Here is a 27,188-nt window from a genome sequence, read left to right as displayed (position 1 = left end):
CCCAGAAGTCCCCACCTCTTCCAAGATGTCTCTGAGCCAGGGTTGGGCTGGTGTAGAAGCCACATCCTTTGTGTTTCCTGGGGTGCTGGTTCACAGTCAGAATAACATCACCGTATGTAACTCAGCCACTGTTCAGTGATCCATCAGAGATGGACTGAGCACCTACTATGTGCCAGGTAGGACTTCCCAGGTAGCGCTAGTGGTGAAGATTCCACCTGCCAATGTGGGAGTCATAAGAGACTCGGGTTTCGGGTTCGATCCCTGGGTCGGGAAGATCCCCTGGAGGAGGACGTGGCAGCCCACTTCAGAATTCTTGCCTGGAGAATCCCATGAACAGAGGAGCTTCCAGTCGCAAAGAGTTGGACATAACTGAAGCAAGTTAACACATATACACATGTGCCAGGAACTCTTCTTTTAAAAAGAAAACTTTATTGATTTATTTGGGTGTATTGGGTCTTAGTTGCGGCACGTGGGATCTTCATTGCCTTTTGCAAGGATCTTTCATTGTGGTGTGAGGGATTGCCCCACAGCAGGTGGCATCTTAGTTCCCTGACCAGGGATTGAACCTATGTACCCTGCATTGCAAGACAGAGTCTTAACCACTGGACCGCCAGGGAAGGCTCCCAGAAACTGCTCTTGGTAATGGGGCAACAGTGGTTCACTAGACAAGAGTCCTGTGTGAAGTGTATCCCTGAGAACCTACCTCGTCAGTGTTCAGCCCCGGGGCCATGCACCAACCCTGATGCTACTGTGCCCACTGCCTGAGCACTCACACTCTTCCCATTCACAGCTTCGTGTGATCCTCAGAGAGTCCACCTGAAGTATGAACATCATCTCTAACTTAAAAGTGAGGGAACAGAGATGTGGGAAGTTAAGCAACATAAAGAAGAGCAGGGGATATACATCGCCATACGTGAAATAGACACCTGGTGGGAACTGGATGTATGACACAGGGAGCTCAACCCGGTGCTCTGTGACCACCTAGAGGGTGGGATGCGGTGGGAAGTGGGAGGGGGGTTCGGGAGGGAGAGGACATGTGTATACCTACGGCTGATTCACGCTGATGTATGGCAGAAACCAACGCAATATTGTAAAGCAATTATCCCCCAATTAAAAATAAATTAATTTTTAAAAAAGAGAGGAGACGGGGGCTGACTAGACAGTCTGATCCCAGAGCCTGAGCTTCACTGGGCTGCTGTAGAGTCTGCCTCTTACCCCTTCCTCCAAGTTTCTAATGTTGTCCCCATTTTACAGATGAGGAAACTGAGACTCAGAGGGAATGAATGCTGTCCAAGGTCATACAACATATAAATGTAGGTTCTGGGATATCTGGAGCCTAGGTTTGGTCTGACTCCAGATCCCACTTCTCCCCTACAGAGAGCTGACTCATTTGAAAACCATTTTCTTCCCAACAGACTTCCCTGGTGGCTTAGACAGTAAAACGTCTGCCTAGGATCCCGGAGAGCCGGGTTTAATCCCTGGGTCAGGAAGATCTCCTGAAGGAAATGGCAACTCACTCCAGTATTTTTGCCTGGAAAATCCCAAGGACAGAAGAGCCTGGTAAGTTACAGTCCATGGGGTCGCAAAGAGTCAGACATGACTGAGCTACTTCACTTTCTTTCCCTTTTCTTCCCAACAGAGAAAGAAACCAGACTCAGGTCTGGCCTTGAGAGGCTCAATCTATTGAGGAGGGCAGTGGGTAACTGACCACCTCCCACTGTGGTATATGTTATGACAGTGACACATAGAGTGTGTTAGGGGAACTGACACTACGGAGATAGTAACTATGGGGAAGGCGTCCTGGAAGGCTTCCTGGAGGCGGTGATACTTAAGCTGGAAGTAGAAAGATGAAGAACCAAGGAGAAACATTTGGAGTTGTTGGGAGGGAGGTTGTCTGACAACACATATATCACGGCCTCATCCTAGGTATGGAACTATTGAGTCAATTTTTCTGTTTATTTCAAATTCATTCTCTGCCCTTCTCCTGTTCCACTTCATATGGCAAACCATGTTTCCTGGGCTCCCTTGCTAATTAGCTTCTGGCTCCGTTCAGCCAATGGGGAGCTTTGGCGAGAGATCAGAGAATAAGATGAAGGGAAAAGTCAGAGTGTCTAATCCCATCTCTCTCAGCCTCGAGGGAAAGGAGGGGATGACTTCAGAAGCTAGAGTCTCTCCTCCATGTCTGCAGAACCTGCTAGAAAGGCCTGAGGTCCCAGCTCTCCTCTGGGTGGCCCTCAGTTCCTGGTCTAGGTGTGCCAGCTCCTGTCTTTCAGTGCTGGCCCTTGGGGAGGGCATGGCCTTCCTGTGTTGCTAATCTCAGGTTTTCTATTTCCCTAGTCACTCCTTCAGCCCTTCTAGCAACTATGTTTCTAAATCCTCCAGATTAGAGTCCCTCTTTTTTAAAATATTTATTTTTAAAAATTTATTTATTTGACTGCACTGGGTCTCTTTTTTAAAATTTTATTTATTTATTTCTGGCTATGCTGTTTCTTTGTTGCTGTACAGGCTTTTCTCTAGTTGCGGCAAGCAAGGGCGACTCTCTAGTTGCTTCTCACTGTGGTGGCTTCTCTTGTTGCGGAACATGGGCTCTAGGGCACACAGGCTTCAGTAGTCGTGGTGCGTAGGCTCAGTAGATTCGGCTCCCGGGTTCTAGAGCACAGGCTCAATAATTGTGGCTCATGGGTTTAGTTGCTCTGAAGCATGTGGGACCTTCCCAGATCAGGGATCAAACCCGTGTCTCCTCCATTGGCAGGCAGATTCTTTACCCCTGAGCCACCAGGGAAGGCCTGCGCCGGGTCTTAGCTGGGTTCTTTTTGGTTGTCGCATGTGAACTCTTAGTTGCGGCATGTGGGATCTAGTTTAGTTCCCTGATCAGGGATTGAACCTAGGCTCCCTGAACTGGGAGCGTGGAGTCCCAGCCACTGGATCACCGAGGAAGTCCCAGATTTCCTCTTTAGAATTGTCTGGCTCCCGTCTTGTTTTCCTAGCCAGATTTCTGATATTCTGTCTCCTTGTCCATAAAATGGAGATTCATTTGATCATTTCACAAATAAGTATCTAGTAGATGCCTTAGCACAGAAAACTGTGCTAAGTGTTGGGAAGCTCACAGGAAACAAGGCAGATTAAAAGACATGAAAATCTAGGCACTGCCTACCCCTCATGTCTCTGTACTGATCAGATGAGCTGTGTGCACAAATGTCACCTGCTGCCTGGGTCTCAGGAATTGCCAGCAACAGGCAAACACTACTTGGACTAGAGCCTGTTTTCTAAGTGTTCTGGGCCTGGGGCCTTTTCCTACTTCCTCCTCTCCCCCTCTAATCCTGACAGAGAAAGATTTGGGACAAATAAAATGAATCTTTAATCTACACCATGGGGAGTCAACTTAAGGGACTTATTATCCTGAGTGGTGGTACGGTTTTAAGCTATAAATAGATCTTTCAAGAACAGGTTTCACTAAACCCATAGACGGCAATGACAGAGAGAGAAGGCAGAGAGGTGCCCCGGGGCACTCATCTGCTGACCGCCTCCCCCTCCTGGGGCACCCAGCACAGTGGAAGGAACCCTGGACTGGGCTGGGAGTCAGGAGACCAGGCTTTGAACCCCAGCTCTACTGACCATCAAGTGCATGACCTTGGACAAGTCGTTTGACTGCTCCCAAGCCTCAGTGTCTTCCTCTGCAACCTGGGAAAGCTGAGAATACTGAGGATCTCTGGTTGTGATGATTACAGATTTAAAATGAAAAAAAAAAAAAAAATATATATATATATATATATATATATACATATATAAATAAAATGCATATGAAGCACTTGGTATTTGGTAAGTGCTCAGTAAACATTTGCTAATATGATTGTTACTTGCTGCAGGAAGTCTGGCCTAGAATCCCAGCTCTCTCCATTAGACCAGGAAACTTACCGTGTGATTGATCCTGAGCAAGTTATTTGCTGTCTGGGCTTCAGTTTTTTCCTCTGTAAAACAGGAAAATAGTAACTACACTGCCTGGCTCAGGAAAAGAGAGTTCAAGGATCGTCTAAGAACCAGGTAGGGGATTCCCTGGTGGCCCGATGGTTAGGACTGCATGCTTCCACTGCAGGGTGCCTGGGTTAGATCCCAAAAGCTGTGCAGTGCTGCCAAAAAAAAAAAGTACAGAGGTTAGAGCCAGATTGCCTGATTCTTAATCCCAGTTCCACCCTTACTCTATTCCTTTATTGTCCTGTGCCTGTTTTCTCATATCTAAAATGGAAATAATGATGGCAACTACTTCATAGAGTAGTTGTGAAGATTAAATAAATATAGGTAAAGTGCTTAATACAATCACTGGCACTGAGTTTCTCAAGCATTATTATTACTAGCCGTACTTCATCAGTTCAGTTCAGTCACTCAGTCATGTCCGACTCTTTCACACTCCATGAACTGCAGCACGCCAGGCCTCCCTGTCCTTTACCATCTCCTGGAGCTTGCTCATTGAGTCAGTGATGCCATCCAACCATCTCATCCTCTGTCATCCCCTTCTCCTCCTGCCTTCAATCTTTCCCAGGATCAGGGTCTTTTCCAATGAGTCAGTTCTTCTCATCAGGTGACCGAAGTATTGGAGCTTCAGCTTCAGCATCCAGTCCTTCCAATGAATATTCAGGGCTGATTTCCTTTAGGATGGACTGGTTTGATCTCCTTGTAGTCAAAGGGACTCTCAAGAGTCTTCTCCAACACCACAGTTCAAAAGCATCAATTCTTTGGTGCTCAGCCTTCTTTATGGTCCAACTCTCACATCCATACATGGCTACTGGGAAAACCATTGCTTTGACTATACAGACCTTTGTTGGCAAAGTAATGTCTCTGCTTTTTAAGACGCTGTCTAGGTTTGTCATAGCTTTGTCATACCTCATATGGTACCTAAATTGCTTGGGGCTTTGGAATCAGAGAGACCTGCACCTATATGCCAGTTCTGTCCTCTAGGCTGTATGACCTCGGACAAGTCACTTTCCCTCTCGAAGCTTCAGCTTCCTCCTCTCTACAATGGAAGACTAGAACAAGCCCAGCTTCTTTAAGGTACCGTGATGCAGCAAAGAGGACACACATTGCCTGGCTTGAGTTGGATGCACATGCAAAGTGCTTTCCCTCTTCTTTTCCTCTTGGCTCCTCTCCTCAGCATTTTTCTCAATGGTCTACTTGAATGTCCTGACCCAGAACCCCATCACTGCTTCTAGAAATCGTCCCATCAAAGCTGAGGCCATAACTACACACTGCATGTTCTGGTGCGAAGAACTCTCGATTAGTAGTCAGAAAACCAGATTGGCTTCTTTGTCTTTGTGATGGAAGAATTCTGATATGTTGTTTCAAGGAGTCTGTTAGCAAAATTAAAGTGGAGGAAGTCTTGTTCAGGCTTCAGAAGTTAGAGAGCAGGCCTTTGACCTGCTTCTGACCTGCCTGGACCCTGCTCGGATTCCATGCCTGCCTGAAAGCACAGCAGGTCAGGCGGGATTTTAGATAAGAAAAGGAGTGGGTCTGTCAATTGAGCCCCTGGAGGTCTGGCCAATCACCTTGGGGGTCTAACAAAATCCCATGACTCATAAGGTGAAACAAACAGCATTGTAAAAAAGGTTAAAGTAAAACCAGCGTTGCATTTCTCCACGCAAATGGATGATGTTATCAGTTTGCAGCCTGGGATTATAAGGGAGAACCCTTGAAACTGCAATTTGAAGTCTCTCCCAGGGGGTGGACGCACCACCTTTTTCCAACTGGGACTCCAGATTGCTATTAATGAGGGACTTGCCAGCACTAAGTCTGGAAGTTGGCTGGCCCAATTTGGTGATGAACGTGCTGTTATTCTATTGTTTCTATTTCTTTTAATGACTGGATACTGAAATTAAGTCAAATAGTCTTTTATAAAATATTGATATTACTTATTGTGTGTGGCAAGTAGTTTCTTTTGTTAATGAATACTTTGAACCTAAAGCGATAGTAACACTTTTGGCAAAACAGAGTCATGACCTCGGGCCATAAGCTTTCCTTCTGGTCTTGAGCTCCATGAGGAAACTATTACTTTCTGTATCATGACATTCTGTAATCTTGTGATCCGGTGGCAAAGGCCAAGGTTAGGATGAAGACTTAGTCCAGCTGGGGATGAGAATGGATGGCGTCCTCCTGAGTCCTCCAACATCCTTGAGGGAGGTGACTTGTTTGGAGGCAAGATACATCCTACTCACATGTGATGGGGTGGGGGGAGGGTTGGCGGTGGCTTTGCAGGGCTGAGGAATCAGGTCCACGTTGGAAAACTGCCTAGTGGGTACAAAACCAACCTGCTGTCATGCCCGTGTTTACCCAGCTCTCCAGGGCTGCTCTAGGAGCCTGGTCCTGCTGAATGGGGATGAGAAGGAATGAGGGGGCATAGCCAATCCAGAGACCTCATGCTCTATTCTCCTTAACAAAACCTGCTCATAGGAAAGAACCAGGGAAACGCCCTCACACTCGGGTAAAACAGATCGTAACAGCTCAAAGCACCCTGTCTTTTTAAACTTTATGCACGAGTTTTTTTTTTAAGATTTCCTCCCCCTCCCCCTCCCCATCCCCCTGGCAAATTTGTATTTTTCAATTGACGAAAGCAACTTATGCAACACAAGTTGCGCTGGGGCAAACCCCGGCGCCAGGTTTCTGCGCAAAATGCTAAAAAGGCTTAAACAGAGGGTATTGCCAAAAGTGGCATTTCGGGCATCAGAAGGGCAATCATACCTTTCTGAAAGGTGGCAGACCTTTAAGTACATCTACACCATCTACACTGAACAGAATATGGAGAACGTCTTCACTTCCGGCTCCATTATATAACAAATACGTGTACAAAGCTCAGTAAGGGCTGGGCATTGACTCTTCTCCGTTTCCCCAACTCCAGCAATCGGGGCTTGTATCCCAAGTCCCTCTACTTGACGTGAGGTTGGACCAGCCACCTCCCATTTCGGGGCCTCAGTTTCCCCATCTGTAAAACAAGGATTATATGCTTCTCTCTTCCCAGGACACGTCAGACCTAATCGGGAAGGTTCTGACTGGGTTCGACGAAAAGCGTAAAGTAATGCTTAAAAGGCAGGCGAAAAGACCGATAACATTTTTTTCTCTCTCACCAAACACTCCGTTTCACGTTTTTCTGAGCTGTTCCGGGAAGGGCGTGGCCAGGCCACCGGGAGCCACGCCTCCGGAAGTGGGGCCACACTCAGCCGCGCCCCGGCCTGCGGCCCAGGGAAGGGACCCAGCGTGACGTCACATAGCCACTCCTCTGTGTTCCTCCGCCCTGAGATAAAGTAGCCCCTAACCATAGCGGATTCTACCACTAATACTAAGTGACATATAAAATCTCAGATTATCTTACGACTCTATTATGATTTTCAGGCCTCAGGGCCACCTTCCAGCGCATTGGAAGCCTTTCTCCGGACCGGCGTAAGAAGTAGTCCCGGCCTCCGTGAGGCCGATGGGTCCCTCCGCCGCGGGGGGAAAGAGGATGGCGACCTCGTCGATGCCGGAGTCGGAGAGGAACACCGGTACGAAAGCGTCAGGTGAGCTTCGGGGAGAGTCAGGTCACCAGACCGCACCCTGCCAGGAAGTAGGGCCACACTGCGGGGAGACCCGGTGGAGAGGTCCCGGGCCGGCGGGGCTGTCCGAACAGGGCCCCGGGGTCCCAGGCCCTTTAGTCGCTCTCGCACTTGCCTGAGCGGAAACCCTGCGCCGCCACAAGATGGCGTCGGGCCTGGAGCGCAGGCAGCGCCGGGGACAGCCCCGAGTCGCCAGGCCCCGGGACCGTCTCTGTCAGCCCCCTCCGCACGGGCGCCAGGGGAGGGGGGAGCAAGCCGCTGACCCAGGGGGGCCTGCGGGCGGTACCACCGACCCTCCACCCGGGGGGACTCGGGGGGCCGGAGGGCTGAACCACTGAGGCCACACGGGGCCCATAGAGGGAACCACTCTGCGGGAATCATGGAGGGGAGGAGAGAAGGGTCAAGATTCCCCGCCACTGACCACCCTCCCGAGGATGAGGGAAAGGCCGGAGACTGGGAGGCAAGGCTTCCTGGTCCTGTTTTCCCGAAGCAACCCCTCGCCGTACCATAGAAAGCCCCGCCCCGTCGGCGACTCAGTGTTTGCATCTGCGAAATGGGCACATGGGCGCAGCTGAGTGGGATGCGGGGACCGGGAATGAGGCCCACCAGTTCCAGCCCCGGTCACATCCTCTCACAGAGTGAAGGCCCCGGACCTTGGGCCCTCCTGTCAGGCAGCCCCCCGAGCCGATGGAGGAAAACGAGGTGGAGAGCAGTAGCGACGCGGCCCCTAGGCCTGGCCGGCCCGAGGAGCCCTCGGAGAGCGGGTTGGGTGTGGGCACCTCGGAAGCCGTGTCTGCCGACAGCAGCGACGCCGCGGCCGCCCCGGGGCCAGCGGAGGCCGACGATTCCGGCGTGGGGCAGAGCTCGGACCGCGGCAGCAGCTCGCTGGTATGGACCGCGCTTGGGTGGAGGCCGCGACCGCAGGCAGCAGTGCTTGGCAGTCGGGGTAGCAGCCAGCAGGCTTGCTTGTAGCTAATAATTGGTTTATGGTTTACTGTGACCCAGGCTCCATGCCAGGCCCCTAGCATGGGTTTTCTCATTTAAACCTCGTACCTTGTAAGGCACATACCACTCTTTCCACATCTTAAGCAGAGAAGCAAACGGGCACAGAGTCAGGATTCAAATCTAGGCTGTGGGCTGCGCTCTCCACTGTTGCCCTGGTTCACATCTTGGCTCTTCTGCTGATTCACTGGGAGATCTCGTGGAGCCTCAGTCTTCTGTCTGTAAAATGGAGCAGAAATACCTACCCCTGAGGGTGCTGTGTTGTGAGCTGCCACCAGATGTTTTCTTGGAAACGCTTTATAAAATAGTCTCATGGCTTTGCCACCTCTTAGCTCTGTGGTCTCAGATAAGCTCCCCAGGCTTTAGCTGTCAGTTTTCTTATGTGTAAAGTGGGAATAATAAATGTCTGTGCCAGTAAGGGTGGTTTTTTTTTTTTTTTTGAGGGTTAAATGAGTATGTGCAAAGCAATTAACACGGGGCTCAACACGTGATAAACAGTCAGTATATATCCAGACCCTCAGCATTGTCATTATTTGCCAGATAGTGATGGTTTTCAGGACATCACATCATAGAGGTACACAATAACAGCCTCCACTTTGCGGGTCCAGGGGTTGCATTGGTTCAGCAAAGATGGACTTAGCATGTGCCCACCTAGTGCTCAACCCTGGGGTTACAGCAAGAGACGAGAGGTGTAGTTCTGGCCCTAATGGAATCTGACTTGGGAGCCATAATACTGCAGAGTGAACCATCAAGTGATGGGGGGCCGGGGGCGGGAGGGACACAGGCAACTAAATTGCTGAGGATAGAGGGGTCCTAACTTGGCCTTGGGGGTCAGGGTCAGCTTCCCAGGAGAGGTACCAGCTGCGTGTCTGAGTAGGAATTAGCCATGGTGTGATGCTATGAAGCGTTTCAGGCAGAGGGAACAGCTTATTTGACAGCATGGTGAAACCAGCTTCACCTGACTATTGTGTGGGGGCAGATGTGGGGCCTTATACCTGATCAGACCCAGGGACCCTGGGGCTTGTTTTTGGGGAGGCTCCGTGACTAGAGGGTTTCTCCCACCGGTCTTCTGTGTGGATGAGGGCGTTGGGTGGCTCCACTCACCATGTCCTTGGGCCCCTAAGGAGCCCCATCCCTAGCTCCTGAGCTTCCTCTCTCCCTGTTTCCTGACCCCCAGGAGGAGGTCTCTGAGAGCAGCTCCAGCACAGACCCGCTGCCCCATGGCTACCTCCCTGACTCATCTTCTGTTTCCCGCGGGCCAGTGGCAGGGGTGACGGGCGGCCCCCCAGCCCTGGTGCACTCCAGTGCACTCCCAGACCCCAACATGCTGGTGTCCGACTGCACGGCTTCTTCCTCGGACCTGGGCTCGGCCATTGACAAGATCATCGAGTCCACCATCGGGCCCGACCTCATCCGGAGTGAGTCAGGCCATGGTGGGCAAGAGTTGCCCCTCAAGGGTTTCCCTACAGAACCAGCTGTGCAGACTCAGGCAGATAACCTTATCACTCTGAGTTTGTAATGTGAAAGCAGTAACCCCATCTCATAGTGCTAAATGACATGAGGATTTACCTGACTTTGGGGCTTTCCTGGTGGCTTAGATGGTAGAGAGTCCTCCTGCAGTGCAGGAGACTCAGGTTTGATCCCTAGGTCAGGAACATCCTGTGGAGAAGGACATGGCTACCCACTCCAGTATTCTTGCCTGGAGAATCCCGTGGACAGAGGAGCCTGGTGGGCTATAGTCCATGGGGTCGCAAAGGGTCAGACACAACTGAACGATTAAGCACAAAATACCTGACTTTGCACTGGAGTCTGTTCTAAACACTCTACCTGCAGTAGTAGGTCATTGATCATCTTGGTAACCCTGAAAGTACATGCTGTTGTTGTTCTCACAGTCTAGATGAGGAAGCTGGGGCACAGAGGATGTAAACCAGCATAGCCGCTGTCATTAGCGAGTATTGGGCCATAAGCTCAGTCTGACTCCAGAGTTGGTGCTCATGATTTGCCAGACTACTTTCTACTATCAGTGATCTGTGTAAGGGTTGTAGCACTTGGAAAGGCCCTGGGATGGTCTCGAAAGCCAGTCCTAAGAAAGTGGTGCAGCATCTGGGCCTTCACCGTGGAGAAGGTTGGAGAGGAAAAGAGGGAGACCTTCCAGGTGTAGTGGTTAAAGGCGGACAGCTGTGGACTGGCTGCGGGGCCAGCATGTCACACATCCCAGACCTCCCAACCGCCCTGCCCTGGACGGGAGGTGGGTCACGGGGCAGCCAATTTCACAGTCGCATGGGTGAATCGGACTGAGTGTTGGCCTGATGGTTGTCCTTATCAGCTGGGCATCCCCTCCTCTTGTCTCTGCCTAGGCTGCATCACCGTGACCAGTGCGGAGGGCAGCGGGGCTGAGGCCACACGGTACCTGATCCTGCAGGGACCAGACGATGGTAAGGGCCCAGCACCAGGCCCAGGGAGCCCTGCCGTGTGTGGGGGTAGGACAGGCAGGCTCTGCCGCAGACTCACTGTGTGATCTTGGCAGGTTATCTGCTGCCCCTGGCCTCTCAGTTTCCCCACGGTTACTATGGTGGGGCGTGTGTTCTAGGACCCCTGGGCTTGCCTGGGAGGGGCAGCAGTAGCTCATGGCCAGCCTCCCTCTCCACTTCCCTCTGATTCCCTCACCACCCGCACCTCTCCAGGTGCCCCCATGGCATCACCGATGTCCAGTTCCACCCTGGCCCATAGCCTGGCAGCCATCGAGGCCCTGGCTGACGGCCCCACGTCCACATCCACATGCCTGGAGCCGCCGGAGGAAGCGCAGGGTGGGCCCAGCTCCCCGGCGCAGCCACCCCTGGGCTCTGGCACCGAGGAGCCGGACTTGCAGAGCCTGGAGGCCATGATGGAGGTGGTGGTGGTCCAGCAGTTCAAGTGCAAGATGTGCCAGTACCGGAGCAGCACCAAGGCCACGCTGCTGCGCCACATGCGGGAGCGGCACTTCCGCCCAGGTGCGTTGATAGCGGCTGGCCTGCCCGCCTGCACACATGGGGTGCCAAGAGTCAGACTTGACAAGCGCGTTGTACCCTGCTCCCCCACCCCCAGCAGCAGCAGCTGGTAAGAAGGGGCGTCCGCGCAAGTGGGGCAGCTTGGCCCAGCCCCAGGAGGAAGAGGGCCCAGAGGAGGAAGACGACGATGACATCATAGATGCTGGCGCCATTGATGACCTGGAGGGTAGGCTCCCAGACCTGCTGCCCACCCACGTCTGCATATACTGAGCTCCCTCTGGCCCACGTGAAGGGCCAGGAAAGAGGAATTGGCACAGGCGCAGCCAGGAGTACCTCCAGCATAAGATAAGAGGAGCTGGGGCTTTGGGACCAGGAGCTTCATGTGCAGTTGTCCAGACTGTGCACTGAAAACCAGCACTGTGTCTAAGGTCATGTCCGTTTGTCCAGCAGAAACAGAATGCAAGCCATGTGTGTACTTTTTTTAGTAGCTGTATTAAAAGTAAAAAGATGAATTTAAAGTCAATCATATATTTTATTTACCTATTATATCTAAAATCTAATTTCAGTATGCAATCATTATAAAAAATTATTAACAAATTATTTTTACCTTTTTTCAGTCTAATTTTTGGAAATCTGAAGTGTATTTTATACTTAATTATGCCTCAGTTTAGACTAGGTACATTTTGAATGCTCAAGAGTCACATATGGTGAGCGGCTCCTTTAATGGGTAGCATAGTCATACTTTGTAGACTTGAATGACTAGACACTTTTTTCCTAAACAATGACTATAAAGTGTATTGAGGAAGGGGCACTTTTTTTCTGATTCACATTAAGGTATATATGAGGTAATGGTAGGTGTTAAGAATGGTCCAGAGAAAGGACTGCAGGACCTCAAAGACGAGTACTGACAGTCAGCCAGGGGAACATCAGGAGGGCTTCCTGGAGGTGTCATCCCTGGTGGGTTTGGAAGGAGGAGCAGGCAGGGAAGGGGAAGTGGGCCTCTTTCCAGGGAAGCTGGCAAGGGGTCAGGGCTGAAAGGTCAAGGCTGTGGCCCTCCTCCTCTTGCTATCCCCACAGAAGACAGCGACTATAACCCTGCAGATGACGAGCCCCGGGGCCGGCAGCTGCGGCCCCAGCGCCCCACTCCCAGTACCCTGAGACCCCGCAGGAGACCTGGCCGGCCCCGGAAGCTGCCTCGCCTGGAGACCTTGGATCTCCCAGATGGTGAGAGTAGGGCCCAGGGGTGCGGGTGGGGCTCAGGGGTGGCCTCGTTCCCTGCTTGCTTCCATGGAGCCTGGGGATGGAGCGTGCTGTGCAAAAGAGCAAGTCTCAGACGCACCAGAATGACCTGCTGGCCTCCTGGTGATGGGGAAAGCCCTCCCCTACCAAGCTCGAGGGTTAAGATTCACCAGCTGTCCGATAAAGCTTTTCCGTGGGAAGCTGTCACAGCATGGAAGTTGGAGTATTTACAACTGAGCTAATTATTCCTAAAACAAGAATAAGTCTGAGGTCTGAGACGATGTCAGAGGAGCACGGACTTGGAGGGTGACAGGCTTGGGACAGGGGAGACCCCATGGACAGAATGCCAGCTCTGCCTCCTACCAGCTGGATCTGGAGCGGGTCGCTTTGCCTCTTGAACCTCCCCTTCCCTTATTGTGAATGCAGGTGATAGATAGTACCTGCCTCTTAGGGTTGTAGCTTAAGTAGACATGCCAGGAATACAAGGTAGTGGTTTTTGTACATGAAGTTGTGTGTGTGGAGGAGTGATTATATTTTTTTTTAGTGTTTTTTTTTTTTTTTTCTTTTTTGGCTACACCTCATGGCATGTGAGACTTTAGTTCCCCAACCAGGAATCAAACCCACACCTCCAGACCTGGAAGCACCATGTTTGAACATGTGGACTGCCAGGGAAGTCCCTAGTCTTCTTTGTAAAGTAACTTTTTACTGAGGTGTATGTGCAGGAAACAGCGGTGTGCTAACTCCCTTCACAGCTCAGTGAATTTTTTAAAGCTTTTCTGTGTGTCTTTATTTTTGGCTGTGCTGAGTCTTTGTTGCTTCGAGGGTTTTTCTCCAGTTGTAGTGCACAGCCTTCTCATTGCAGTGGCTTCTCTTATTTTGGAGCACAGGCTCTAGGGCTCACGGGCTTCAGTACTTGCCGCATGCAGGCTCAGTCATTGTGGCTCCTGGGCTCTAGAGCACAGGCTTAGTAGTTGTGGCGCAAGGATTTAGTTGCTCCACAGCGTGTGGGATCTTCTGAGACCGAGGATCGAGCCTGTGTGCCTTGCATTGGCAGCCGGATTCTTTATCCAGCTCGGTGAATTTCTACAAGTGAATACACCTGAACATCCTGTTGGACGTGAGATGTTACCCGCATTTCCCGTAACATATTTTGAATTTTTTAAACACATTTTGAATTTTTAAAACATTACAGTGAAATACTGTTAGAGTTTTTGAATAGGCAATGTATTCGGATGTTTTGATGGCAGAGGCTTTGCAACTGTGTGCCGTGATGTCTCCTTCCTCTCTCCCATATGCTCTTCAGCCTCTCAGCCTCCCTTGGGAAAACCAGTGATTAAGTGTTGCTGTTGCTCCCCAGACCTTAGAATGTCTCTGTGAGGTCACTAGAGCAACAGTTACCTCCCTTTGACAGATGGGGGGAAAGGAGACTCAGAGAGGGGCGGGGCTTTGCCTGAGGACACACAGCAAGTTGGTGACTGAGTTGAGCCTACAGGCAGGTCTTCTGGCCGGGAGGCCCCAGCTCTCCCAGTGCTGCTCCAGACTCTCCCGTTTGAGGCGTGCCGTGCTGACAGCTGCAGGAGGGGACGTGTGTCCACACTGCTGTCTAATCACGGCGGCCTGTATCTGTCCCACACCTGCCGTGCCCATCAGTGGGCTGGGACAGTGTGTGTGGGGGTGTATCTTGGCTGGCCTCTGGCACACCTGTCCACATCTGTCCTGGTGTGTCTGTGGCAGGTGTGGACGGAGAGCCTCTAGTGAGTTCACAAAGTGGACAGAGCCCTTTGGAGCCACAAGACCCCGAGGCACCCAGCTCCTCGGGGCGGGGACGCCTGGTGGCCCTGGGCAAGGCCAATCGGGCCCCTGTGGAACCCGGTGTGAGCCAGTCAGATGCGAGGAATGCAGCATCGTCCTACCAGGATGAGGCTGACGCCCTGCCCCGCCGCCGTGGTCGGCCCTCCAGGCGCTTCCTTGGCAAGAAATACCGCAAGTACGGGTGCCGAGATGAGAGCTGAGGGTGGGGGGTGGCAGCCCGGCCCCTCCAGACCTCCTCCAACATCCTCCTGGCAGGTACTATTACAAGTCACCCAAACCGCTCCTGCGGCCCTTCCTCTGCCGCATCTGTGGCTCCCGCTTCCTGTCCCATGAGGACCTACGCTTCCACGTCAACTCCCACGAGGCCGGCAACCCCCAGCTCTTCAAGTGCCTGCAGTGCAGCTACCGCTCCCGCCGCTGGTCCTCACTCAAGGTGTGGCAGAGGGACCAGGAATGGGAGAAGGCCCTGAAGGGGAGTGGAGGTGATGGGCACCTTCCTGCCTTGTCTCCAGGCCAAGGATGTCCTTTCACAGGCTGCATACTGCAGTCGCATCATGTCTTAGACTTGCCTAACCACCAGCACACTTGGCAGGTGGCCAGAAAACTGCTTTAATCTCCTTCACTGTGTTAGAAAGTCTTCAGCAGGTCCTTTTCATCATCTACCCAGAGGTGCCTGTGGGCCTGCAGCAGCCCGAGCCTGTCTTGTACCTTGTAGATGCTCTGATGTCATCCTCATGTAGCCCAATGAGGTCATAAGTGTCAAGAGTCCCATTTTTTAATTATTATTATTTTTATTTTTGGCTGCCCTGGGTCTTCGTTGCTTTGTGTAGGCTTTCTCTAGTTGTGGTGAGCAGGGTCTACTCTTCATTGCGGGGCCCAGGCTCTAGGCATCGGGCTTCATAGGTACAGCACACAGGCATAGTTGCTCTAAGGCATGTAGAACCTTCCTCGGCCAGGCACTGGATCTGTGTCCCCTGCACTGGCAGGCAGATCCTTATTCCACTGTGCCACCAGGAGACTCCAAGGGCCCCATTTTACTGGCCCAGGAAGCTACACCTCGGTCAGAGTGAGGCAGCACTGGCCATCGTGGGGGCTGGGCCAGCGCTCCACCTCTAGCTCTGATGGCTCGAGTTCTGGGCTTTCTGCACACATGGTGCTTCCTCCCTCAGACCGGGCCTAGAGGTTGTTCTCTGGACCTCGGCAGGAAGGGCGGGGAGCGGGGATTGTTCCGGGGTGCAGTGGGGAGGGACAACTCTAAGGCTGTAGGCACAGAGCTGGTGGGCAGGAAGGGAGGTTGTACCCCAGCCCTGTCCTTTCTGCCTGTCTACCAGGAGCACATGTTCAACCACGTGGGCAGTAAGCCCTACAAGTGTGACAAATGCAGCTACACCAGCGTCTACCGGAAGGACGTCATCCGGCACGCTGCCGTGCACAGCCGGGATCGGTCAGTAGGGCTGGGGAGGCAGAGGCCCAGGGTGACCCCAGTTCCCACGTACTGAGCCCCTGCTCTGGGTTAGCCCCTTTGTAGCACACGACAGACATGGGAACAGCAGGATGGTTCATCCCAGATCACTTGGCTCAGAGCAGGGCAGTGGGGGCGCCTAGAGGTCTCTTACTAGGTCTGTTTCCTGCTTCGAGCTTTGTAATTTGGGGACTGTCATTGTCGAGGTGGTTAAAGGAAATGGTGTACCTAAAGGGGCTCAGAAAAGGATCTAAAGCCAGTTCTCTGTTACACCTGTTTCTTTCTTTCTCTTTGGCACAACTTGCAGGTTCTTAGTTTCCTGACCAGGGATTGAACCCAGGCCCCAGCAGTGGAAGTGTCGAGTCCTAACCATTGGACCGTCAGGGGATTCCCTCTTATAGATTTTTCTTTCAAAATATAAATAAAAAAGGAGGAGGAGTCCTTTGTCCACATGAAATTAGGGACACCAGGTTGAACAAGCACTTGGGATAGCAGCTCTCCACCGCTGCATACTTTCTCAGAGTCTTTAAAACACAAATGTGTTTTGTGACAGAGAATGGCTTGTTCCTAAAGCTAAGTGGCAGAACTTACCGAACACCTCTTCACATTTTCTCCAGTGAGCTCCAGTGGAGGAATGCCGTTCTCACAGAAGGGAGCTAGGATCAGGGCTGAGACTGGGTCCGGTCAATGGGAGAGGGTCTGGGGTGGGCTTGGGCACGTGATGGTCTGACTCCTGCGTCTTTCTCCCCTAGGAAGAAGAGGCCAGACCCAGTGAGTCGGCGGCTCAGGCCTGGGAAGGGCCCCTGCCTGCGGGCTGCCCATGGCGTGGAGGGGGGCGGCGGGAGGCCCAGGCACAGGCTCACCCTCCCTGCTTGCCTTCCGTGTCCACCCGGCCCCTTCTGCCCCTTCCCAGACCCCAAAGCTGAGCTCCTTCCCCTGCCCCGTGTGTGGCCGTGTCTACCCCATGCAAAAGAGACTCACTCAGCACATGAAGACGCACAGTACGGAGAAGCCCCACATGTGCGACAAGGTGGGTGAGGCTGAGTGCAGGGCTGGGGCGTGAGCGGGGCCTGCTAGGGGGCGGCTCCGTCACTAACCCACCCCACCCCCTGCAGTGTGGAAAGTCCTTTAAGAAGCGCTACACCTTCAAGATGCACCTGCTCACGCATATCCAGGCTGTCGCCAACCGCAGGTACCCCCCGGAAGAGCCCCTGGGGCCGCAGGGCCCCGCCGTGCCCCGCTGCTGAGCTCTCCCCGCCCCGACTACCTGCAGGTTCAAGTGCGAGTTCTGCGACTTTGTTTGCGAGGATAAGAAGGCGCTGCTCAACCACCAGCTGTCCCACGTCAGCGACAAGCCCTTCAAGTGTAGCTTTTGCCCCTATCGCACCTTCCGAGAGGACTTCCTGCTATCCCATGTGGCCGTCAAGCATACAGGTCCGGCCGGCCCCACCCCTCAACACAGCAGGGCCCCGTGGTGGAGGCTCGGCTCTGTCTTCTTAGCCACCCCCCCACCCCCCACCCGACCCGGGACTGTCGCTCACCTGAGCTCAGATCCCAGCTCAGCCAGCTCTTCTCTGTATGACCTGGGGTCAGTCTTTGCCCTCTCTGAGCCTTTCTTAGCTGTGAAACGAGAGAATCCGAAGTACCAACGGTGTGGTGGCTATAAAACCATTTTTTCCCGTAGCCCTGCCCTCACCAGAGGAAGCCATAGAAGATGGACGGCAGAAATTGCCTCCTCTTCTTGGTGCCTGGCCCTCGGGCAGGCACACAAGGGAAGTCTAGAGAAGGGGAGCCAGGGTGCCCTTAGCTGGATTCCCGGCTCCCTGTGGGGAGGCGAGTCAGGAGAGAGGTGTGTGGTCATGGGACCTTGAACTGGTCCCTTGGAGGAAGGCCGTGAGCGCGGAGGGAGCCCTGGCCGGTTTCTGTCCTGCCCATCGGCAAGGACAGAGCGTGCTTTCCCTGCGCTGGGGAGCGGGGTGCTGGGAGTCAGCCAGCTGGAGAGGTCCTTGGGGCCACAGAAGGGTTCCCTGAGGGGGCGGGTGATTCCAAGGACGCCTCCTGCTGCGTCTGCAGGGGCCAAGCCCTTCGCCTGCGAGTACTGCCACTTCAGCACGCGGCACAAGAAGAACCTGCGGCTGCACGTGCGGTGCCGGCACGCCGGCAGCTTCGAGGAGTGGGGGCGGCGCCACCCTGAGGAGCCCCCCTCCCGCCGCCGCCCCTTCTTCTCTCTGCAGCAGATTGAGGAGCTGAAGCAGCAGCACAGCACGGCCCCCGCGCCCCCCGCCAGCTCCCCAGGACCTCCTGAGGTAAGCGCAGGCAGCGGGTAGAAGGGGTGGGGGGCATGGGCCGCGAGGCCGTGTGACGCCGCCTCCCCCAGCCCCAGGGTCCTCGTCGGCAGGTAGGATACAACGAAATGAGCCCTGCCTCCCTGGACGGGGGTGAAGGATGGCTGAGGGCACAGAGATGCCATCCTTAAGCTCCGAGGAGGGGTGGGCTTTCCAGTGCTATTAAAATAGAGAACGGAAGTATCAGTAGCCAGGTCGTGATAATAGTTTGTTATTCGCTCACACAAAAGGAGTCCAAAGGGGAGCAGCCCAGGACTGATGTGGCAGTTCCCTGGTCAGTCATCAAGGACCAGGCTCTCTCAATATATCTTCCTACGCATATGATTCCCATTTTTGTGGTTGCCTCATTGTCCAGTATAGCTGCAGGAGCTCCAGCCTTCTTCACCATCCCAGACGAGAAGCAGGAGGAAGGGATGGGGGAAGAGGAAAAAGGATGCCTGCCGTCTATCCATTTTAGCTTCCTCATGAACTTTACCAGAAGCTCCTGCTTAGCCACATGGCCAACTTTATCCAGCTGCAAAGGAGGCTGAGAAATACAGTCTCTTGGCTGAGTTTGTTGCCTGCCCCCTCCTTGCCTCCAAAGATGGACCAGCACGATGTGCTGGTAGAGCATAGAGGGGCTCTGGAGTCAGCCAGCCTCGTGTTCAAGCCCCAGTTCTCCTCCTTACTAGTCAGGGGATTCTTTAACCTTAGTCAGCTCATTGTAGCGTGGAGCTGGTAAATATCGTGAAGAGAGTCAAGATCAAACCAGCCAATAGATGTGAAGTGAAGCGTCTGACACGCAGGAGGTGCTTGGTGAACACACTTGAATCTGACCTGCCCCCTGTCACCCTTGGCCACATTCCCACCCCGCAGATCCCCCCAGAGGCTGCACCTTTCCAGTCCCCTGAGACCCCCCCACTGCTCTGTTCTGACACCCTGGGTGGCGCCACCATCATCTATCAGCCAGGTGAGTTCTGCGGGAGAGTGGGAACAGGGACAGGGCTCATGCTGATGGGGCTGGAAGCTGGTGGGGAGGGGGCTTGGGTGCCAGTTTTGCAGCCCTTTCTAAGGCTCAGGTTCCACCCGACCCAGGGACCGCGGAGTCGACAGCCATGGCCACGCAGACAGCCTTGGACCTGCTGCTCAACATGAGCACTCAGCGGGAACTGGGTGGCGCAGCCCTGCAGGTGAGCTCCTTCCCGGCCTGGCTTCACCCTGGGTGTCAGCTCTGTGCTGGACACTGGGAGCGGAGGCAAGTGGTGAAGGAGACATGCCCTGCCCTCAGGGAGCTTGCGGGTAGTGGAAGACAGATCCACTGGACCCCAGTGGGCGGGTGCAGGGGAGGGGGGCCGCTGTGCCAGGGAGGCCCCAGGAGACCAGGGAGGGCAGGCGGTCTCCCACTGCACACTCCGGAGTCACCAGCGACATCCAGTGCACTGAGCAGTAAGCACCACACTCTGCTCGGGGCTCTGAACAGGCTTCCCAGCTAGCCCAGCGCCCTCACTCCGTGCCACCTCCCACAGGCCAAAGGCTCCCACAGCTTTCTCCAGCTCTGACCTCTCACGGGGTTCATGCACCTTAAACCCAGCATGTCCTCCCCCAAGTTCATCATCTTTACTTCTTGCTGCGCCCAGCCACCTCCCCGCACTGCTCCACGCTTCTCTAAGGCAGGGAAAGGTCTGTCAGCACCTCTTGTCTCTTAGCCTCCTGGAAGGATGGAAACTGTGTGTTTGAGATGATAAATTCTGAGAACTTGGAAGAGTAACATGCTGCCAGAGGAACAGAGCTCCATGGAGGAGGGAGCCTGTTTTGAACCTGGAAATCTTCATAGGGTTTAGTTTGTAGCATTTGGGGGTAGGGAGAAGTTTTAGATTTTTAGATAGTTCAATGTATCAAGCTTTTATAGTTTTTGCTTGTGGTATCATCCTTAGAAAAGCCTCTTCACCTCAAGATCATATAAACATTAATTGGTATTTTCTTCGTACAGTTTCATTTTTTACACTTAAATCTTTACTCCACCTGGGATTTATTTTTGGTATATGCATAAAGGTAGGGGACTAACTTTATTTTTTTCCCAAAAGTTGTCCAGTACAGTAGATGGAATCCTCTAACTTCCCTAGTCATTTGAAACATCCCCATTGTCATGCAGTAGATTTTCCTGTGTTTCTAGACAAGGTCTTTTCTTTTGATCTGTTTGCCATTCTCATGCCAGTATCATGCATTTTGCTTTGTTTTTTTGATTACAAAAACATGCTTGTGAAACCCAAAATGAGTGTTAAGAAATGTTCTTTTCAGAGGGTGAAAATCTTTTAAGTTTCCTCCCCTCCCCTTCATTTCCACTGGTAACAGGTTAATAAGCATTTCTGCAGAGGTGTGTCCAGGTGCTCGGTAACACGGAGATCTTTTGATCTTTAAAAAGTGGGGTCATGGCATCTGCGCTTATGGACAGCCTAGCTCTACTTCCCTCTGCAGGCTGGCCACACATGTGTCCACTTCTTACTGACGTCTCCACCTCATTCCGTCATAGGGGTGTTCTGAAGCTTATCTCGTCAGTCCTTTATGCGTGCATGGTTTCCAGTCTTTCAAGAACTTAAGGCAGTGCTTCCGTGAACATGTATTTTCAGGTGTTCATAAACATGTATTTTAGTTGTGGGGTTAAAAGAAGCCTCCTAGAAACAGAATCCGTGGGTCCCACCCTGAGCATGACTCCTCCTAAAGTGATGTGTTGGGACTTCCCTGGTGGCCTGGTGGCTTAGACTCTCGCTTCCATTGCACAGGGGCCAGGTTTGATCCCTGGTCAGGGACGTGCTGCAACTAAGATCTGGTGTCTGGTGCAGCCAAATAAATAACAATTAAAAAAACAAAAACATATGTCATTACATGACTGCCACTAGAGTGCGCTTACCCACTGCCTCACCAATGCTGCACATCAGTCTTTATCAATCTCTTGTCACAGACATGTATATAAGGGTCTTAATTGATAACTTTGTCATCACAAGAGAGATCGAGTTTCTGTATGTTCATAGACCACTTTATTTCTTCTCTCACTTACCTGCTTGTAAATTACTAGTCTTCTTATCACTTTGCAAGGGCTGTTTGTATGTACGGGAACTCTACCTTTTATCTCTGATATGCATTGTTAAATACCATCTCCCCCACCCCAAGTGTCTTTGTTTTCTGGTCTCATTTTCTGATTTGTGTTGCTGTAAGTTTTAACATCTGTCATGATTAAGAAAATCTTCTCACCCTAGGATTATAGATATACCCATATTTTCTTCTAATAGATCTTGAGTTTTATTTCTTACGTTTCAATCTTTAATCCATTTGAAGCAGACTTTGGAGTAAGATGTGAGGTAGAGCTCTGATGTTTGTTTTTTCTTACTGATTTGTCACTTGTTCTTCTACCTCAGGGTTTCTTAACCATGGCGCTTTGGGCTAGATAATTCCATGTTGAGGGGGCTGTCCTGGTCATCATGGGATGTTTAGCAGCATCTTTGGCTTCTACCAGCCAGGGGCCGATATCCACCCACCCCACCCCACCACCCCCGCCCAATTGTGACAATCAAAACTGTCTCCAAACATGACGCAATGCTCCAGGGAGCTCTATCTTGTCCTTGTTAAGACTCTCCAGTGTCCCTAGGGGGCAGTAGAGCTCCATCCTGTCCTTGTTAAGTCTCTCCAGTGCCCCTAGGGGGCAGTAACGCTCTATCCCGTCCTTAAGTCTCTCTCCAGTTGCCAGGAGCACAAAACTGGGCTTGTGTCCGTGAGTGGTGGCGGCACTGGGTCCGGCTGGAGCGTGGGCAAGCTTTGAGGCCCGGAGATAGAAAAGCACCTTGAACGCCAGCTCCTGCCACCAACCCCACCTGTCATGCTGTTGCAGGTGGCCGTGGTGAAGTCAGAGGACATGGAAGCAGGGTTAGCGTCCTCAGGGGGACAGCCCTCCCCAGCAGGCGCCACTCCCCAAGTGGTCACCCTCCACATGGCAGAGCCAGGAGGCAACGTGGCCGCCGAGAGCCAGCTCGGCTCCCCTGACCTGCCGCAGATCACCCTGGCGCCTGGGCCGTTCGGCGGAGCTGGCTACAGCGTCATTACGGCCCCCACCGTGGAGGAGGGCACGTCGACTCCCGGCACGCCTTACAGGTGAGCCCTGCGGCCGTTCGTAGGTGTGCTGAGGGGAGTGAGGGGAGTACCCCGCCCACCCACGCCGAGTTCACAGGAGGTAAAACGATTGGGCTGTAAGGGTATGGTGTCCCTCTCGGGAAGGGCTACTTCAGAAATTGCAGGCACTTGACGGTCGTGGACTCAGCTAACCACTCCTGTGGGATGCGTGTTTCCCTCACTTTACACGTGAGGAGGGAGTGCAGTAGTTCCCCGAAAGTCAGACGCGCTGTGGGTCTGAGCCTGGCCTATGGGCCACGTGCTCCTGGTTCTGGATCCTTGAGGTTTGGCCAGTTCTGACCTTCGTCACACGCTTGGGCTCCTCAGCGACATCAGAGGCCCCACCGCTGCACTTAGGTTCTTGTAGGCTGAGCGAGTCTAGGGCAGAAATGTTCGTTTTCCATTTTCACTGAATCCCTGGGCCATCAGAGGAAGCCCTGAATTCCAGTACCGGATGGTTCAGCCGGGATGGGAGCCAGGAGCCCTGCCTCCCCTGCTCACCCTCTTCTCCTGCCCCACTTGGTCAGACTTGGGTTTGACCCCTGGAGCCCTTCATCTCATCACTGCATGCCCGTGAGAGGGTGGGGATGACCACTGCTGAGCTAGACGGTACAGTGGACACTGGGTCCCTGCTTGTGAAAGAGGCAGCGGAGGTCCCACTGGTAAAGGGAGGAGCCCGGGGCCAGTCTGTGGTGGCCGTGGTCCACTGTGCAAGGAGGGCTGTCCCAAGGAAGGGGCTCCCGTGGCCCTCCATTCTCCGCTGGAACTCAGCTTCCCAGTCCTGGCATCTGTGCCCACAGCGAGGAGCCCCCAGGGGAGGCAGCCCAGGCCGTGGTCGTGGGTGACACCCTGAAAGAAGCTGGCACGCACTTCATCATGGCAGCCGACGGGACCCAACTGCACCATATCCAGGTGAGGCTGGAGGGGGCCCGGCCCCACCCCGCCCCCTCTTCTCCCCACCCCCGCCCCCTTGCCTACGGTCCTCCCCCAGCCCCAGACCCCGCCCCTCCGCCCCGCCCTTTCCCCTCACGCCCCGCCCCCTCTCCACAGCTGACTGCAGACGGCTCCATCTCCTTCCCAAATACCGACGCCTTGGCTTCCGGCACCAAGTGGCCCGTCCTGCAGTACGGGGGGCTGCCCAGAGATGGCCCTGAGCCCCCGGCTCCAGCCAGGACCCACCGGCCAAGGGACCCTCAGGGCTCTGCCTCCCCACCTCCTGCAGCCAACAAACCCCTGGGCCTCGTAGTGCCCCCCTCGCCGCCATCTGCCACCACTGCCTCATCAAAGAAGTTTTCCTGCAAGATCTGTGCCGAGGCCTTCACTGGCCGAGCAGAGATGGAGAGTCACAAACGGGCCCACGCAGGGCCGGGAGCCTTCAAGTGCCCTGACTGCCCCTTCAGCGCTCGCCAGTGGCCCGAGGTCCGGGTAGGTGCCCCATTCGTCTGCTGGCCCCCATCTGTGTAACAAAGCTTGACTGAGCACCCTCCAGGCCAGATCTTCCACTCCCCACTGGGCTCAGAGGTGACTCAGCTAGGTCCCAGCTCTCAGGGGGCTGAGTCTGGCGGGGAGACACACCAGGCGGGGACTAACACCTGACTGTCCCGAGGGTGAACTCAGCACACACACGCAGGGAATGAGTCACGTGGACTTGGGGTGCTGGGGGGACTTCCTGGAGGTGATGGCTGAGCTGGGCCGGCAGGAGCAGAGGGGTGGTAACGTGAGGTGGCCAGGGAGACACGAGTTTTCCAGAAGACTGAGAGCTATCAATCCCAGGGAGGTTCCTGGGACTCCGTCCCCTGAGAAAGACGAATTCTTAGATCCGACTGCTTGCTGAATTCTCACACAGCTCCATGAGGGGAGGGGGGCCCAGAACCCAGAGTGTCGGGGCTGGGAGCGACCTTCAGAGGCCCCTCTTTGAGCCCGTACGTTTCACAGGGGTGACCTGAGGGTGAGCAGGGGCTGGGCTCTCTGAGCGGCCTCACGATGGAGCCAGCGGGGTCCCCCCCAGCGCCTGCAGAGCGGCAGGAGACCGTGGCACCGGTCTGGTGCGCGGGGAGCCGCCGGCCCTGAGCAGCGCTGCCTCCGCCCCGCCCGCAGGCCCACATGGCCCAGCACGCGAGTCTGCGGCCCCACCAGTGCAGCCAGTGCAGCTTTGCCTCCAAGAACAAGAAGGACCTGCGGCGGCACATGCTGACCCACACCAACGAGAAGCCCTTCGAGTGCCAGCTCTGCGGGCAGCGGTGAGGCTGGGCGAGGCCCTCCGGGGCTGCCGGGCCTGGGGGCGGGGGGCGGGGCGCCGCCGCTGAGCCAGCATCCTCCCCCCTCAGCTTCAACCGCAATGGGCACCTCAAGTTCCACATCCAGCGGCTCCACAGCCCTGACGGGAGGAAGACGGCACCCCCCCCTGCACGGGCCCCAGCCCGGCCCCCCACCCAGACCATCATCCTCAACAGTGATGACGAGACGCTGGCCACACTGCACAGTGAGCGGCGCCCCAGGATGGGCCCGGGCCTGGAGCCACTGCCCGGGCGCACACCCTCGGGCTGGGGTGGGGCCGGGCCATGTCGTGTTTCCCTGCAACCTGAGCGACGTTCCCCCTCCTCTCTACCCAGCTGCCTTCCAGTCTAGTCACGGGGTCCTGGGTCCCGAGCGGCTCCAACAGGCACTGGGTCAGGAACACATCTTCGTGGCCCAGGAACAGACAGTGAGCAATCAGGTGAGAGCCTGAGCTTGGGGGTCCCACTGGCAGGTTGGGGACAGGGGTGGGGCACCTAGAAATCTGAAGCTAGAGCTGGCTTGGCCATGACAGGAGGAAGCCGCCTACATCCAAGAGATCACCACAGCAGACGGCCAGATGGTCCAGCACCTGGTGACGTCTGATAACCAGGTGAGCTGCTGCTGCCGACCACCTGGGCCAGGGGCGCCCACCCTCCCCACCCCCACTCCCTGCTCCCAGGAGGGGAGGGACACTTTGCAAACAATCCCTCTGGGGGTCCATCCTTGCAGTTGCTGTTGCTGATGGGGGGGTGGGCGGGTGTCCCTGGCCACCCTGCTCTGCCTTCCTCGTGGAGCTCCTGGGGGGCAGGCTGCCAGCACCTGCCTCCCCTCCCTTCTCAGGTACAGTACATCATTTCTCCGGACGGAGTGCAGCAGCTCCTTCCCCAGGAATACGTGGTGGTGCCCGAGGGCCATCACATCCAGGTAGGCCAGGCCTGGAACAAGGCCGGGGGAGCGGGGCAGAGAGGCCGACACCCCGTCCCAGGGTCACTATGCGGGCTTCCTCTCTCCAGGTACAGGAGGGCCAGATCACACACATCCAGTATGAGCAAGCGGCCCCGTTCCTTCAGGAGTCCCAGGTAGAGCCCCTGGGGAGCCAGGGGAGCAGAGGCCTGGGCAGGGGCCCGTAGAGCTGTGTCTCATCGGCTTCTCTTCTCCAGATCCAGTATGTGCCTGTGTCCCCAGGCCAGCAGCTGGTCACCCAGGCCCAGCTTGAGGCTGCGGCACACTCGGCTGTCACAGGTACGGGGCTAGGCCTTGGGGGCCTGCGAGCCAGGCCTCGTTCCTAGGCCTCAGGTCACCGTCCTCTCCCCTCCCCGGCAGCGGTGGCCGACGCTGCCATGGCCCAAGCCCAGGGCCTCTTTGGCACGGAGGAGGCGGTGCCTGAACACATCCAACAGCTGCAGCACCAGGGCATCGAATACGACGTCATCACCCTGAGCGATGACTGAGCCCCAGGAGCCCAGCGCCAGCCGTGGATGTTGATGGGGCCCGCCCTGCTGGGGGTGGAGGCCCGCGGGGACTCCCCTCCCTGCTGCACCTGGGATCTCCAGATACTGAGCAGCCAGCATCCTGTCACTGCTGGGGAGCCAGACCTGTGCTGCTGGGGTTGGGGGACAGCCATGGGCACCAGCCGGGACACGCTGGGGGCCCCAGCCTGCAGGCAGGCTTCGGGAGAGAAATTTATTTTTGTTGGTATGTACCCACTGGTCTCAGGCTCAATAAAGGGACCAGAGTCCAGCCTTGGTCCGCTCCCTTTGTCCATGTGCTGCTACAGCTGGAACCAGGCAAGGCCTTAGGAAGCAGGAAGAGGAGCCTGTTAGAGCCCACGAGGGTGGGACTGAGGTGGGAGCTGCCGGCCTGAGGTGCACCCTGCCCTGCCTTTGTAAGTACAGTGGCCCAGGAGCGCAGACCCGTGGGCCAGCGGCCTGGCACCGGAGAGACTGCTAGGCTGGGGAAAGCGGATAGCACCTTTGGATGCTGCATCCTCCCCAGCCCCAGGGGAGCACTGGCCCATGCCTCGAGGTCCTCGGTGCACAGCCAGGTACCTGTACTGAGGCCAAAGCTGCACTTCCTCCTGGCCCTCGACTGTAAAACACAGCCAGCTGCCCACGCTGGTGGCACCAGCCATCTAGGTTTCTACCTGCCCTCCACTCCTGAGGTGTCAATGAAGCTGCTGCTGGCTGTGGGAGCTCTGGGCTTGCCGATGGCTGACGCTGGCCTCTGGACCCTTCAGATTTCCTGGGCACAAGCAGAGGCCACCAGGGACCAATGGTGGGGACAGCAGGATGAGAAGTTAGATACTGGAGCCTGGGGCTGAGTGTGCAGGCCCAGGGGTCATGAGAAGGTG

At 54.7% G+C, this 27,188-nt stretch overlaps 1 protein-coding gene and 1 long non-coding RNA gene across 5 annotated transcripts; one reads left to right on the top strand and one right to left on the bottom strand.

The window, feature by feature from the left end:
* Window positions 1-430: 430 nt before the first annotated feature.
* On the bottom strand, window positions 431-7,198 carry LOC122448016. Its single transcript, XR_006271480.1, has 3 exons — window positions 6,727-7,198; window positions 3,916-4,127; window positions 431-3,709 (listed from the first exon to the last, which is right to left on the bottom strand). It is a non-coding gene; the product is annotated as an uncharacterized LOC122448016 (long non-coding RNA).
* A 187-nt stretch (window positions 7,199-7,385) lies between these two features.
* ZNF335 (zinc finger protein 335) lies at window positions 7,386-26,578 on the top strand. 4 transcript variants are annotated; one of them, XM_043478865.1, is made up of 28 exons: window positions 7,386-7,523; window positions 8,212-8,462; window positions 9,754-10,009; window positions 10,934-11,011; window positions 11,261-11,566; window positions 11,661-11,789; window positions 12,641-12,787; window positions 14,537-14,789; window positions 14,870-15,047; window positions 15,946-16,058; window positions 16,829-16,847; window positions 16,990-17,106; window positions 17,192-17,268; window positions 17,350-17,510; window positions 18,150-18,382; window positions 19,277-19,370; window positions 19,496-19,590; window positions 22,284-22,543; window positions 23,362-23,473; window positions 23,612-23,986; window positions 24,659-24,801; window positions 24,889-25,043; window positions 25,174-25,277; window positions 25,371-25,448; window positions 25,679-25,762; window positions 25,852-25,917; window positions 25,999-26,080; window positions 26,162-26,578. In XM_043478865.1, the coding sequence occupies exons 2-28, from the start codon at window positions 8,262-8,264 to the stop codon at window positions 26,287-26,289; spliced, it is 4,044 nt and encodes a 1,347-aa protein (XP_043334800.1). In that variant the 5' UTR covers window positions 7,386-7,523; window positions 8,212-8,261; the 3' UTR covers window positions 26,290-26,578. The 4 variants fall into 4 exon arrangements, with proteins under 4 accessions (XP_043334800.1, XP_043334802.1, XP_043334801.1 ...); XM_043478867.1 differs by having other exon boundaries at window positions 7,408-7,538; window positions 9,754-9,994; XM_043478866.1 differs by having other exon boundaries at window positions 7,408-7,538; window positions 11,664-11,789.
* Window positions 26,579-27,188: the final 610 nt, after the last annotated feature.

This window comes from Cervus canadensis, chromosome 10 (assembly GCF_019320065.1).
Source record: "Cervus canadensis isolate Bull #8, Minnesota chromosome 10, ASM1932006v1, whole genome shotgun sequence".
In the NCBI taxonomy this organism is placed as follows: domain Eukaryota; kingdom Metazoa; phylum Chordata; class Mammalia; order Artiodactyla; family Cervidae; genus Cervus; species Cervus canadensis.
Note: the sequence above shows the minus strand (reverse complement) of the source record. Positions and strands in the feature narration are given on the sequence as shown.